This window comes from Anabrus simplex, chromosome 11, assembly GCF_040414725.1.
Source record: "Anabrus simplex isolate iqAnaSimp1 chromosome 11, ASM4041472v1, whole genome shotgun sequence".
NCBI classification, from domain to species: Eukaryota; Metazoa; Arthropoda; class Insecta; order Orthoptera; family Tettigoniidae; genus Anabrus; species Anabrus simplex.
This window is the reverse complement of record NC_090275.1, coordinates 86,209,943-86,224,966: the sequence shown is the minus strand read 5'-3', so window position 1 is coordinate 86,224,966 and position 15,024 is coordinate 86,209,943. Positions and strand designations below refer to the sequence as shown.

The window sequence follows — 15,024 nt, the reverse complement described above, 5'->3', positions numbered from 1 at the left end:
GCGTCCCAAGATGAACTCCGGTGAACTCGGAAGAGAGGGGATACAAGTATAAATATGAGGTCGTGGACAAGGACTGACAACTACTTCTGACAAAGTGTTCGGGCAGTCACCACGCCAGTGGTGCGTAACTACTTTTGACAAAGCGTTCGAGCGGATACCACGCCTGGGGTGCGTGACAACTTCTGATATTTTGTTCGAGCCGTGATTACGCCAGGGGTGCGAGTGTGTACTTACTCGTGGAGTAGGGTTCGAAGTATTATATTGTTACATAGTACAGTGATTCATGACGTGATGTAGCTCACATTACAGTCTTGAGCAGTATACTAGTATGAAGTGTTTCAAATAGGCAGGACTCAGTAAAGCATAACTTACGGAGTGTGAGATTCTACCAACAGATTAGGAAGTGCGTTACGTGAGAACGGTCATGAGTGTTTATGTCACCTAGTAAACAGTCGATTCTAAACTGATACCTGGTCAGCTACACGAACGTGAGATGGGAAATTCAAGTGCGCGCACGGGCCGTTGTAAAGGGAATCCCGAGGTATCCCATGTTCCTAGTGTCCGGAAAAGGAATGAAGAATGTATATCTACATTAAGTGGGCTAGATACAAGGCCGAGAGTGTAAAATTTGTGAGTAGAATTTAGGGTGGAAATTATTCCAAAGTGCAACAGTTAATTTATTTGTTTTTATTCAAAATGTGTAAAGTTGAAAAGGGTCAAGGATTAATTCTTCAAGATGGCATGAATACCAGTGGAATGCATTGCTAAAAACCAGAGGGGCTATGGCTTCTCGTCCGTTTTTAGCAGACTACAATGGCAGAGATGAGTAACCGTTTAACATATTTGTAGATTGATATCGTTAGGGAGAGGAAATCATATTATATTATCATGGTAACTTGATTGTGAAACGAGCCGTTCCGGCTCGTATAAATTCAAAGATAGATAGACAAAGGGACAAATTAATATGTACATAATTAGATTGAGCACTCATCATAATTTTGATTATTAAATAGAGTATAGTAGGGTTGAGTTGTTCATTCAAGTGCTTGAGTTGTTTGATATGATATGGAGCACATTTCACGTAAAGATAATGTTAATATTCATTTAGAAGTGCTTCCAAAGTGTTTTTCTGTTATCGGAACTTTTATAGATATTAAGGCATGTTGTTAAGATAATCCAGAGGTAGGATTGCCAAGTGATTTAAATTGTTGTGGGACGGAATGAAGTCCATTGATTTGTTTGTAAATATCGCGAAGTTCGCCAGTGGACAAAATAATAATAATCTGTACAAGTGTCGAAGTAGTACATTAAAAAATGGTAATGTGTAAAGGCGTGTTTAATAATAATCTTTGAGAATAAAGGCACGGGCCCAGTTGGATAGAATGATTGCAAATTAAAGTAATTTAAATGTGGAGATCACATGTGCCGTGAATAATTAATTTGGGCATTGAATCCGATTTTAACACTAATTGTTGATTTAACGTTTTTGGACTCCATAATAATCATAAATAATTTTGGTAGAAACGAGATGGGCATTTTGATAATATGGTCACGCTATGTTTGAAGCCCAGAGTGATTTGAGCCACAAGTTGAGATTTGGAGTTTTGTGGGACAGAAATCCGGCCTGAAATGAAAGTGAATTGTACTGATGTTGATGAAGAAATAGATGGATCTTAAGGCCCACATAGAGGTTGTATTTATATACCGGTGTATTGAGTGGCAGAATAGAGTCCACACACCGAGGGTTAATTAGTGAAAATGTTTTGAAAAGTTCCAATGGATAAATGGACTTCAAAATGGAAAAGGAAGGAATAATTTAACACTTGCAGAGATTGGAGGTATTTGCCCAACTGCGAGGTGTTAGGGGATTTGAGAATTGTCTTAGGAGCATATGGTCTCCATGAATTAACGACAGTACGAAAATAAGGTTGCGGGTTCGAACACTATTATGTCCCGACTGATGTGAATTCCGATCTTGGTGATTTCTGTTTGGGAGAGAACGTATGTGACTAAATTATAAGGATGGGGAATAAAAATAAAGATTCTCGAAAGAATAATAATAATAATATTCCAAGTAAAGCATATCTGGATTGATTAGTGCCAAAATAAAACGAAATTGTAAAAGGGGTTATGCGTTAAACATATTAAGAGTGGACTATCATGTAACAGGCGAAATTAATTTTTTAAAAATTAATAATAATGATAAATATTTTAAAAAAACTACTTTTTTTAAAAGAAGAATTTACTTTTTTAAATTTTGGACATAATAATGATGTTGGGAGTTGAAATGAAAAATTTGAGATTTTTAACTACTACTACTAATAATAATAATAATAATAATAATAATAATGAGAATATTTGAAGAAGGAGAAGAAGAATAATCAAAGAAGCTACTTTTATTTATTTCAGATGAAATTAAAAATCGCGAAAGGTTGAAATATTATTCCGAGGATGATTACGGGTTACGATAATCATGATCTCCACAAATAATAATAATAATAATAATAATAATAATAATAATAATAATAATAATAATAATAATAATAATAATAATAATAATAATAATAATAATAATATTTAATAAAATATTTTTTATTTGTTTTTATTTTTCTTATTATTTCGGATGCTGATGATGGATGATACTAGGGAAGTCAGCTGGCGAATTAACGTAATAATGTTAATTGGTTGTAAATAATAAGTTAAGTTAATATGTGTACAATGAAGGCAAATCCCTACATCTGGACCATTAGGTTAGAGTCCCTTTGTCGTATTCCTTCAACTAACGATTAGCATATCTTGGTTAGGAACCCGGGGAGAGTTTGTAGTTTCCCGGGTTGGTCTCATCTCAATCAAAGTGGAGGCGATAACATGGTCCATGTGATCGCGCCTACTTAGCCAACAGGTAATTGGTCCATGATCAAATATGGTCATGGTGTTAACGAAGGTAAATCTGATACCTTCAGATATCAACGGTTCTACCACCCAAATGGAAGGGTGGTCAAAAGTGATAAATATTATGTAATCATTTTTCAGGAATAATTTGCCAAATTACCGGCAAATCAAGGGTCAACAGATTTTGATTGTGTGTAAAATTTAATTTGTTTACTTAAATAAAATGCTCCTTTACCATTTGCAAGGAAACAGTTCCAGGTTCTTGTTCTTGTAGAATAGTAAACCCTTGGTGACCGTTTAAATATCCGTCCCCATTCCTAGGATGGAGCCTTCATAATTTCCCTTTGATCCGAATATATATAATTTGTGTGTTTTATGATGAGCCTTAAAGATAAAGATTAGAGTGTCCCGTTCAACCCTGTAGTACTGATTGGATGGCGCCCTTACATTTAGTTTGAAATCTTATATCTCAAAATATTTTTTTTATTGAGTATTAGTTGCGATGGATTCGGACCATAACACTCCCTGAGATAAATGCTGGTTGGGATTCAGGCTTTGAGCGGGTACAGTATATTATATGGTCATCTGTTTCAAAGTGCTCATATCCTTTCTAGTGAGTTTCTGACAGTCCACAAATGTCTATTTCATGTTTTTTTTAGTTCTCTTTCTACAATGCGAAGTTTTCCCATCTGAAGTAACCCTCTCACATTCCATGTAGCTATTGCTTTACCTTTACGAAGTTGGTCTGCATTTGGTCGATCAGTAGCAGATTTACCGTGCGAGGCCTGATCGTTCACCTCTGCACGTCCGATCGCACATTTCACATCGCTCGGCCAAGACCCAAACTGATGCCGATCGCTACTCGGGTCGCGCAGCATACCAATATTCATTTCTTGACTCTGCATAATGCGCTCATGGAATGATAATCAGGTGGTTTCCCCTTGCCATCCAGTGGCTCTCCTGCCTTTAGGGGCAGTTTCCCACCCCAAGGACAAGAGGGTGCCCTGGACCTCTACTTGCTCGTCCGCCCTCCGGGGAGGCCATTGGCACTTGGTAGAGGGGGATCACTTATACCAGTGGTCACTTGGTAGACGCAGTTTAATGTCATGCCCAGGACTCTGACTTGGTCAGAGGAACAGAAATAACAACAATCGATGAAAATGAAGAACTATTGAGCAAGAGGAAAGCTCAACAAATGTTGATTCCGCGTGGTCCTAAGTGACCCATTCGCACAGCAGAAGAAGAAGAAGAAGAAGTAGAAGAGTTTTTTTTTTTTTCACATATAGACTACTCTGTTATTAAGTAAATATTTTCTTTTTAGGTACCTTCTAAATTTATTTTATACTCAGTTAGTTTTTGTCACAGGTGAACATATAGTGGAAGTGGAAAGTGTTTTTTTGAAGACTTTATTTGTAAAGTATGATATAATGTTTTATTTGTAATGACCTAACCTGTACTGTGTAATGTTTGTAACATATGTATTTGTAAATAGTAGATTTCAATTCTGTGCTTACTGGAAGTATCTAGAAAATTGTTGAACAGGGTGTGTTGCCTTTTGTGGGTTATGTGTTCTAGAAGGAATTTTCTAACTATTCTGGAAATGGAAGATTCGCGAACGTGTGTATTCGAGAAAGTTAAAGTTCACGACGGGAGTAGGAATTGTGATTGGTGAACCTAGGAGGGGATGGGCGGACTCATGCATTCTGATTGGCTACTCCAAGGCCAGGGGTTTTCCTATATATAGAGAGGGAGGCAGCGTTCGTGAGAATTCGGTCTTGTCTTGGCCTGATCTGCCTTAATCTGTGTTGGTCTGTCTGAAGTTTTGCATCGTGTACGACGCCTCGCTTCCGGGATGGCGCACCTTCGGGTAAGCACTCCTGATTTCCGTTCCGGTTAATATTTCCATAATGTTCGATTGCTATTTCATATAGGAATCTGCCCTAGCCTAACCTAGATTCGCCAAATTAATTATTTACGACGCCTTAGCTTTTCTGCTGGGTTTCCCTGTTTGTTTTCAAGGCATTCCCATTTCTTATTTCACTAAATATGTAGGTTATAATTTAATATATTTACCTTGGGGTTTGCCTCTGGTAGTTCAGTGTCAATGGATGTACGCTAGAGTTTAGGAGGGGACGTTGACTTCACTGTGAACTGTAATTGCTTTATACGTTGCTTTTAACCTACTAAATTGCATTGTACTACTGGATTTGTAACTAGATGTATAGTTGGTTTGAAAGTTTGTAACTTGTACATAGATATTATCAAAGAACCTCTAAGTTATGTGTATCACAGAACTTATAGTTCGTAAGTTGCAAGTTGGTGGATTTTGTTCGGAATGTATTTGTAAAATTTCACTTGTAAATAATATTTATCAAATTTAAGGATCACGGAGAATTATTTCGGAATCTGCAACCAAAGCCATGTCCATGCCCTCAGTAGGTCGTAGTTCCTTCCAGTTTCCTGGTTTATTGTCCACTAGTTGGTCCTACTGATATTTACGTATTATGTTGTTGTTGGCAATGATCCGCATAGGTCAGCTGATGTTTCTCTGAGTGTGTAGTGTTTTCTGATAGTGTGTAGTTGCTCTTCCCTCCTTTATTGTGTTTAGTACTTGTTTTGTGTAACCACCGTAGTAAAGGTTACAGTTTTGACAGACTGTGAGGTCCTCACAGTTAATAGATTTAATAGTTGATAAAAATTGGCTGCTACAGCGAAAAATTAAAACAATAATCACCACCACCTCCCCTACACATGATCATCAGGTCTGCCCTTTTGTACAGCCCCACTATATTAACAATACTGGCATGAGCAGTAGATGAACATGTTTAGAAAGCTCATGGGATCGCAGAACCAAAGAGAAGTCAAGGACACCAAAGAGCAACGTGGTGGTGAAAAGCTGAAACTTCCTGGAAGAAGAACAACATCCCAGCAGTCCAGATACAGAAGTAGAGGGAGTACTCCCTTCAGACCAGATGAGTCTGATACATGCAAGTCCACATATAGCCAAGTAAAAGAAGAGACCACCTCTACACTATTTTACGTACTTACCTGCATTAGAGGCAAATTTCCAACAACGTCAAGTAAAAGAGGAGACAGGAGATCTAACTCTTCATCTGGGTGCTCAGCAATGTTCAGCCTCATTATTCCAGTGTTCTCTATCAACACTTGTACAAATATTGTTAGGGCATCCCTCAAACTGTACAATGGTGTATCAGAAGAGCTGTAGGGCGCAAACTGATGACTCTCCAACACAGGCTCACCCAGTGGCTTCCGACGAGGTATGGGGCTTGCTCTTACACCACGAACCTCAACTCCAGAAGCTTTGTAAACTCCAAGAATTTTGTTGATTGAGACAGGGATAACTGAAAATATTAAAGGGAAATGATGAATGCAGTATCAGTTACAATGTACACTCAAAGACAAAATAATATTTTTAGTGTTCCTCATCATGTAAATGTAACTCTGGCAAGCATATCTACATCAGAGGTGCTCTTCTGGGTGCCTGTTGAGGCTATCCCAGCATGGCCGGGCTGATGTGACATAAAATGCGGGCAGCGTATGTACAGTAGCAAGCATACATCACAGTGAAACAAGAGAGCAGACACACTTTGCAGGGAAGGGAAGGAGTATTGACATTCAGTTGTGATTACAAAGCTCTCCTTCACTACTCTCAGCAAAAAGCTGATTGGGATACAGTAGTAAAAATAAATCTTCTGTAATTGCAAAAAAAAAAAACACAGCCTGACCATTTCAAGATATTCTGGATTGTTTTGCATTACACTTGATATAAACAGTCATTTTTATTTTTAGGCCTCTAAGTTCCAAGCGTATGATTTGATTTTTTCGTATTTAGAAGTTCTCCGTCACATTTCAAGGTTTTGATGTGTAACCACCACTTCTGTGTCATGTTACGATTTCATTTTTCATATTAAGTATTAGTTTTATTATCATTATTATTCTATTTATTATTATTATTATTATTATTATTATTATTAGTATGTGTAGGCATAATTATCCCGACTGCGGTTACATTGGTAGCAGAGCGTGGTTATGGGAGGAGAAAGGGTTGAAAATAATCTATCTCGGCTAACTTTTCTAAAATTAATTTTAAATCTTAAGTTTGAATATAGGTTGTAATTGTTACGTGTGTATTCTTAATCCCTGTTTCGGTGTTTTTCATGATTCTTGCTCGAGTTTTAAAAATCTCGTATTTTTTATGCCGCAATGTGCAGTATGTGTTGCTGTGTGTAATCTTGTAGTTAACGGTTGGAGGATATGGTAAATCACTATCTGTAACAACCTTTTTCTGTTTCATTGCTAATTTTCATTAAAATTTTCTTGTGTGGCAAGGTTTCGACTTACCACTTGTTTTCTAAAGTGATATCTTCACATTGCATGTGCCGTGTTTGCTTTCCGAAAGTTTTCTTTAATAAATTTCAATATGTTTGATAATTTCCACCTATTTTTCGATATGTGTGTTTTGATTGTAACATCTATATAATTTCCGGTTGCTAAGTACTGTACGTCTTGTCTGACTTCATGTTATCTCTGAATGGCTGGTGTGCTTATCTGTTGAAGACAGCTGATTACTAGACTTACCCCGAGTTTATATGCGCACAAATTCCATTTTATTAAAGTTACTTGCGATCTTCTTGTTCTCCTTCAAGATAACATAAATTGTAACATGTGTGTTCTGGTCATGTTTTAGCATGGAGTCTCTTTTGTTTTTCTGAAATGTTTGTTTCCGTAAATTGTCGGCAGTAATTTTGAGGTTAAGGATCGTAATTTTCCTCTGTTTCTTAGAGTATTTTCTGTTTGCAAATCTTGTGTTTTAGCAAAGTGTTTTCAAAATTTTGTTTCTTGTTGCCTATGGTGTTTTATTTGGGATTATTCTATGTGTATGATCTAAAATTAATATTTATATCGCATTTTAGCTCGGTATATATTCAAATTTCTGGTCATGTGGGGGTGTGTTTGGTCTTTGGCTCTATCTGGGTTTGTTTCTGAGTAGGTATGGGACTTTTTGGGGTGGTTCCCAGCCAGTTGCTAAATTTGCCAAACAGATTAGAGGTTGTGGGGTCTCTTAGTCAAAGTGAATGTTTCCTAGGGTGCCTTATTGATCTTTTCCACCGTGTAAGTGTCTGTTCCCTTGTCACGTATATTCATTTTACCCATGTGTTCCTATACTTCCTAGGAAGGGTCTACGTTGACTGTGATAGTCTCGTAGGGTGAAACATGCTCACCATATTAATAGACCAGCGTAGAGGCTGAGGCCAGTTTGACAAATTTTGATGGGTTACGGATCTGCACTTGTGTTCGTGACATGTTTGAAATCTGGTGCGTATGGTATGAGATTCCTCGTAATCTTTTTCTTGGTATTAGGTGCCTAGATGGAAAATGATGTCCCTTGTTATTGTAGAAAGATTTCTAGGAAGATTTTCTGCAAATGTTCATTTCGGTGTCCTTATGCTGAGCCATAAATTATTGTTAAATTCATATTAGGTCTGCAGGTCGTCAAGATTTTAATTGGTTACTTTAAATTCGTCACTAGTGAAACTCTGAAGGTGTCACAATTTAGCAAAGCCAGAATATGAATTTTTCCTGCTTGTTTGGTTTTATTTGATTTTATCGATGTCAAAATTCCTTGCATCTTGGGTTTCGTGTCTTTTAAATTTATTTACACAGCTTGCCAGAGTGTGGGATCTTGTGGGCTGAGTAAGTTTTCAAAATTGGGTAGCCAGGCCATATCTGTCCTACCATTTTTGTAAATAACTGTATGTCTGTCTTGGCTGCCTTGGGAAGGCATGTGTGTGTGTGCGTGTACTGAGACTTAGGGCTTAAGGTGCTGAGAGGCCATTCCTCTCCTGGGAGTATGATATTGGCCCTAAGAGTCTCATTGTCGTGTGATAAGTTCAAGTGTACTTGAGGTCATGTACGGTCCTTTTTCTTTTGTGGGTACTACTTGATGTGTCATCGCACGGGTGTTTATGTGTGTGTGTACTGTGTTCTTGGGATGTCGTGTGATGGGGGTTGGTGTTGAGGTCGTTCGTGCCTTTTACCATTGGTTGGTTATGCTGATTCAGGGATCGTCGCACTTGTTTTGGTGGTGTTGTCTGTGTGTGTGTTGAAGGACAGATGGGCTCAGTAGTCTTGTGTGTCGTGCTGTTATCTGATAATCACTGGTATGAAGGTTGTACTTGTGCCTTTTTATTTCTTATATCAGTGAGTTAGATTTCTGTATGTGCACTCTTGATTTATTTTATGGTTTTGTTTGGGATTTTCTGTTCATGGATAAAGTAATGGGATTTTGATTTTGTATTCCTGGCTTAATTGCACTTTAATTTGACTGGTGTGACACGTAATAGGTAACGTGAGTTTATCTGTGTTAAAAATGTTATTAGTACATGATATGGTAAATGAATAGTGATTTACTAACCTCAATTCATTGAATAAGGTTGCAAGCTAACATAATTAAGTACTTATTTCCCTGTTTTGAGTTCCCTTGCAACATTTTAAATTTTTCCTTTTATTTTTATTTCTTAATGTTGGGTGATCAAGAATGCACACGGTAACTTAATTTAGTAGTTATTAGGAATTTATTTAGTTTTAAGCAAAATTCTAGTTAATGGGCTGCGCAGACATATTTTGGCCCTTATATTTAATAACTTAATTAAGGGTTGCCTTTGTTGTAATGTGTATGGTCATTTGTGACCATTTTAGTTATATTGTAATGTAATGTATTTTGGGGTAAGATTAGAATTTAATTAATGTGCATAGTTAGGGGTTTTGTAATGTTTTTGGTACTAGGGTAAACTCTGGCAGATTTTCCTTTAGTCTTTTAAATTGTCCTAAATTCTGAAATAGCACTTGCCAAGGGGGCTGGGGTACCCCAGAACTATGGGAGGAGACCTCCCTAAGGAGTCTTGTTATTGTTACTGAAAAAACAGAAACCCACCCTTGAAGCTCAACTTTAAGTCTTCAATAGTTCAGACCAGTTGCCTTATTTCTTCAGTTCCAAGTTTCTGCTGTGTCTGTTTATGTTCCAGTGACTGTAATACCACAGACTCTATTCAACCTGGGGTATCTGTTTGGAGCATGCAACGCACCTACTGGCCACTAATATCTGATGGTGGACTGGGAAGGTGTTTTTGATGGCGGCAGTAGACAGTGCTGCGCCAGCAACCTTCCCCTATTATGGGCCAGTTCACTAAGCTGGTGGGCTATGCTGAGGCTGTAAGACAGCAATGGTGGGACTGCAATATGAATGGAGACGTCGGCATCGGCCGCGGTCAGAGCCTTCGTTTGACAGCGATACCAACACACTACTTGTTTTTACCTGTATAGACGTTCCTGAAGGGAACGAAGATAAAAATTTGTGGTGTGGTGCAATTGTGGCCTTGCGAGAATCTTCAAATCTCCATTAAAGTGTCCCGTTAATTTCATTAAAATTTTTTTTTTGTGTCGAGCGGGAGGAGAAGAAAGTAATCTGTGGTGGGACAGAGAACTGGAGCTGAGCATTGTGTGTTGCCTTTATTTGAAAATCTTTTATTATACTGTTTATTAATATCTTTGGACAGTATGAACATTGTAAGATGCAAAAGGTATTTTGAAGTGATGGTTGTATTCAAATTTTATGTAGCTTGACCAAATGTTAATTTGATGTTTGTAATGTGATTGAGAAAATGTAAAGGTGCTTTAGTTGTGAAACATCCTATACCGCATGTGCGGTTTCCAGTGATGAAATTTTTGATGTTTTAATAGTAATGTTCCAGAACTTGTGTAATCAGTAACTATCTTGTAACCATATATGGTCATACAATTGGATTGGCCAAAAGTACGGGTGTTCCAATTGGCGAAAAGGAACGGGAATCTAGTGGAATTTTATATTATTGGTCGGTTGTGATCGGGCCATTCCCGGCCTTTTGCCGGGTTCGGGAAATGATGCGTGTGCTCAGTGTCATTTCTATCTGACCATCCTCGAGTGCGGATGCGCTCGAGGAGTTTTCCTCGGGAACTCCTGCTTTCCGTGGTAAGTGCTATTTTCATGTTAATTTTAATGTTTTCTGATTTCGTTTGATTTAATTTGTTCCTTTGCATTTTGGTATTTTCTTGCTTAATGCCATTTTCAAGGTTTTAAATTCAATGTGTCTGAGTTTGCCCTAGATTCCCGTTGTTTGTAATTTCAAGCCTTTCACCTGTTTTTTTTTTAATCAACGATCCATTCATTTGTATTTTTGGATTCGTAATTGTATACGTTAGTCAAATGTGTTAAGTATCAGCTGCTCTATCATTTAACTTTGTTTCTTGTAATTTTTCATTTGTTATTTTTAATATAGTTGTGCTAGACGATGATTCTTGTAAGTCTTTTCTCCCACATAATGCCATACATTCCCATGGACCTTATAGGGATCCTGCACCTTCCACAATCCTTTCTTAGTTGTCATTTTTAGGCCTATAAGTTCCCAAGCGTATGATCTGATTTTGTGTACTTAGAAGTTTTCCATCACGTTTCAAAGTTTTGATGTGTAACCACCGCTTCTGTGTCATTTTACAATTTCATTTTTCATATTAAGTGTCAGTATTATTATTATTGGTATGTGTAGGCGTAATTATCCCGACTGCGGTTATATATAATATTTTTGTTACAGTCTACAAAAGTACTCCAGCAGCCTTTATGGCCTGTATGGAGATGACAGGGTTTAATCGTACAAGCTACAATTTACAGTTCCTTGGATGGGCATCACAGTAATTCCATTCATAAAAAAGGTAAAATTCCTCTTGGTCATTAAGTAAAAAGAATTATCATTACATAATTCAACAAGTTTACTGCTTGATTTTGCACAGTGTTGTAGTGTTGTGCGACTTCCTCTGTTCAGTGAATTTCTGAAAATAGTATTTAAATTTTAACAGGTGTCCGATAATAATAGCCTTCAAATAAATAACCTAACTGATGTTATTCCCAGTAAATATGATTGGATTGTTGGTGAGCTTATCAGATAATTTAAACCCAAACAACCACAAGCCACAGCTTATCCACCTTAACTCTGTATTATATTAGAAATATATCTAAAGCACCTTTTAAAACGTAATAGTGAAAATTGAAATTTGTTACGTACATTATATAAATATTTGAGGTTGTAGCCTTAACTCTTTATTTTATCCGGTCAAAATACACAAACTGCAAAGAACATAAATAACTTATTTCTTACAGAATAAATTGAAAATGACATGGATTTCTACCCTCTTTCTTTCATTACTTTTTACCTCTATTTCAAACTCAGGTATTGCCGCAGTGAACGAGAGTGATTGGGAGAACTATGGCCAACACGGCCTGTGACGTAGCCACATCACTGTGGTTGAATAGCATGCGCTCATTGCCTGTATGTCCGCCCGTTCGCTTACAACGCAGACAGGATCTTCTTCTGAAAGTGAGGTGTTTGCCTATACATAAACAAATAGGTATGGTGGGCTTTTGGATGGATAGCTAGATACAAGGACAAATCAAAAAGTAAGTAACGCTTGCTCACCATGAGAACACGCTGTGTTTCTAAGAAACACTTTTCTGCCTTGTCAATACTTTACATTTTATTATAATTATCTACTGTACTGTACTGCTCTCTTCCTCAGTGGTGCAAAACATCAAACAAAATCCTTGGACTTGGCACATTTGTACAATACAGTTGTCAACAAAACAAATTATACATAAATCTTGAAATTGTTAAAATATTTCTTTTGTGTCTAAACTGTTCACTTACACTTAGTATGTCATTTAGTAAAAACATTAAAAATAGAATAATTTTCAAATCATAAAATGAATAAAACCTATTAAGTTAGTCACTATATACTAAAATTTGAAATGCTGCCTGCTCTATAAGAAATGAACAATACAATATATTTTGTTGCACTTCAATACGGAACAACAATGAAATCTGTAGCTTATAATAATGCTGTCTGTTCTGTTCTCTAAACCTTCTCCTTTCCTTAAATCCTAATTTACAATGCTACAGTTCTAAGACCTTTCATATAAATCGGAATTTCTCCTCTTAATCTCATCCATCCATGCAAGTCATTTTCAAACGTCAAGTTCTTCAGTTTCAGCTGGTACCAAATTTGTCAAAATTAAAACAAAATTACACTTGTCTGAACCAAACAAACATGTCCTTGCTCCTCTGTTTGCTGCCATTGAACCATCATGGTTAAAATAATCAATTCAGTACGTATTGTGTCGTGACCATGGCCAATGTGGAGCAAGCTACAGTAGCTGCTGACACATCCAATAGGAAGGTTGGTGTGGTATCCCGTCACGTTGTGTGCTCAGAGCGGGCTCAATGGCACGTCAACTGGCTCCAAATTGGAGGTGCGTGCAACGATCAGATTTCTATAGGCTAAGCAGCTCAATTGCAAGGACATTCATCATGAAATCACTGCTGTATATGGTGAGCGTGCAATACTCGCCCAGGTATTGTAAAGTGGTGCACACAATTTGACACCGGACGCAAGGATCTCGCAGACAAATATCGCGAAGGCAGGCCTACAACGTCCAGTACCGTTGCAAATGTTGACCGTGTGTTAGAGGGAATTGGCACATAACACTGTAGGAAATTACCAGTATACTGAACATTTCGTATGACACTGCGTTCTCCACTGTTCACCAGCACCTTGGATTTTGTAAACTGTGTCAAAGATGGGTCGCATGTGTGCTCACCGATGTTCACAGGGGACAATATTTCCAAATGTCACTGGCATTTTTGGAACATATTCTGTGGAGGACAATGAGTTTCTGTGACAAATCATCACAGGGGATGAAACATGGGTCCACCACTTCATCCCCGAAACAAAGAGAATATCGATGGAATGGATGCACACCCCATCACCACCAAGAAAGAGGGCCAAGGTCCAACCTTCAGCAGGAAAGATAATGCCAACAGTGTTCTTTGACATGGAGGGTGTGGTGCACGTGGAATTTATGCCAAAAGGCACAACAATCAACTCAGTTTCGTATTATCAAATGTTGAACCAGTTGCATAAGGCAATTAAAGAAAAGCAGTGGCAAAAATTGAGTGCCGGTGTGATTTTAATGCACGACAACACAACACTTTACACAGCCCAACAAACGTCTGAACTGCTGCAGCGATTCAAGTGGGAGGTATGGCAACATCCTCCATAAAGTCCAGACTTAGCGCCATGTGATTATCATAGTGTTAGTAAGTTGAAAAATGATCTCAGTGGACGACGATTCCAAAATGATGAGGAGGTGAAAGCAGCTGTCTCCAGTTGGTTATATAGTGCTGGAGGTGATTTCTACGCACCTGGAATTGAAAAGTTGGTTGACCGTTTCGAGAAATGTTTACAGTCTCTTGGGGACTATGTGCAAAAGTGAAATTGACAGTCTAGAACATTGTCATAGCTGTGTTGCCTATGTACAGGTGGTTTCAGAAATGGCCATAACTTGGAAGTGTAACTTATTTTTTGATTTGCCCTTGTACATAGATAGATAAATAGATAGATAGATAGATAGATAGATTGCTCATGGGAAAGTTAGGGCTCAAGGCTCTCTCTTACACTTAACTGCTTCATTTAGGATATGCAACATTAAAATTTACACTGTTAAAAATAAGATTAAAGTAACAACCCTGAGAAATTTTAACATTATAACAGTACTAACAATAAAAATGGACATAGTAATTGACCAGTGTGGTTTCAGACCACAAGGGGGCTGTCAGGATCAGATTTTCAGTATGCGCCAGATAACTGAAAATTTCTACGAGCGGAATAGAAAGTTATGTTTTTATAGATCTAGAGAAGGTATATGACAGAGTACTGAGGGCAATAAAAGGGGGACTGTGGGATTAAAGGTAGATTATTAAAAGCAATCAAAGGTATTTATGTTTCCAAATTTGCTGCAGTGAGAATTTGTGGCAGCATGAGTTCTTGGTTCATGTAATCTTTCACCTTTGTTTTTTCATAGTTTATATGGATCATGTCTGGCTCCATGGCTAAATGGTTAGCGTGCTGGCCTTTGGTCACAGGGGTCCCAGGTTCGATTCCTGGCAGGGTCAGGAATTTTAACCATAATTGATTATTTTCGCTGGCATGGAGGCTGGGTGTGTGTGTTGTCTTCATCATCATTTC

General features: G+C 37.7%; 1 protein-coding gene across 2 annotated transcripts in view; it reads right to left on the bottom strand.

Moving 5' to 3' along the window:
• LOC136883437 (fatty acid synthase) overlaps window positions 1–15,024 on the bottom strand; it is an 844,467-nt gene that overhangs the window by 363,957 nt on the left and 465,486 nt on the right. For both annotated transcript variants that reach the window (XM_068229660.1, XM_068229661.1), the window contains one exon: window positions 5,941–6,254. In XM_068229660.1, coding sequence (XP_068085761.1) covers window positions 5,941–6,254 — 314 coding nt within the window. The remainder of the gene's footprint in view (window positions 1–5,940; window positions 6,255–15,024) is intronic.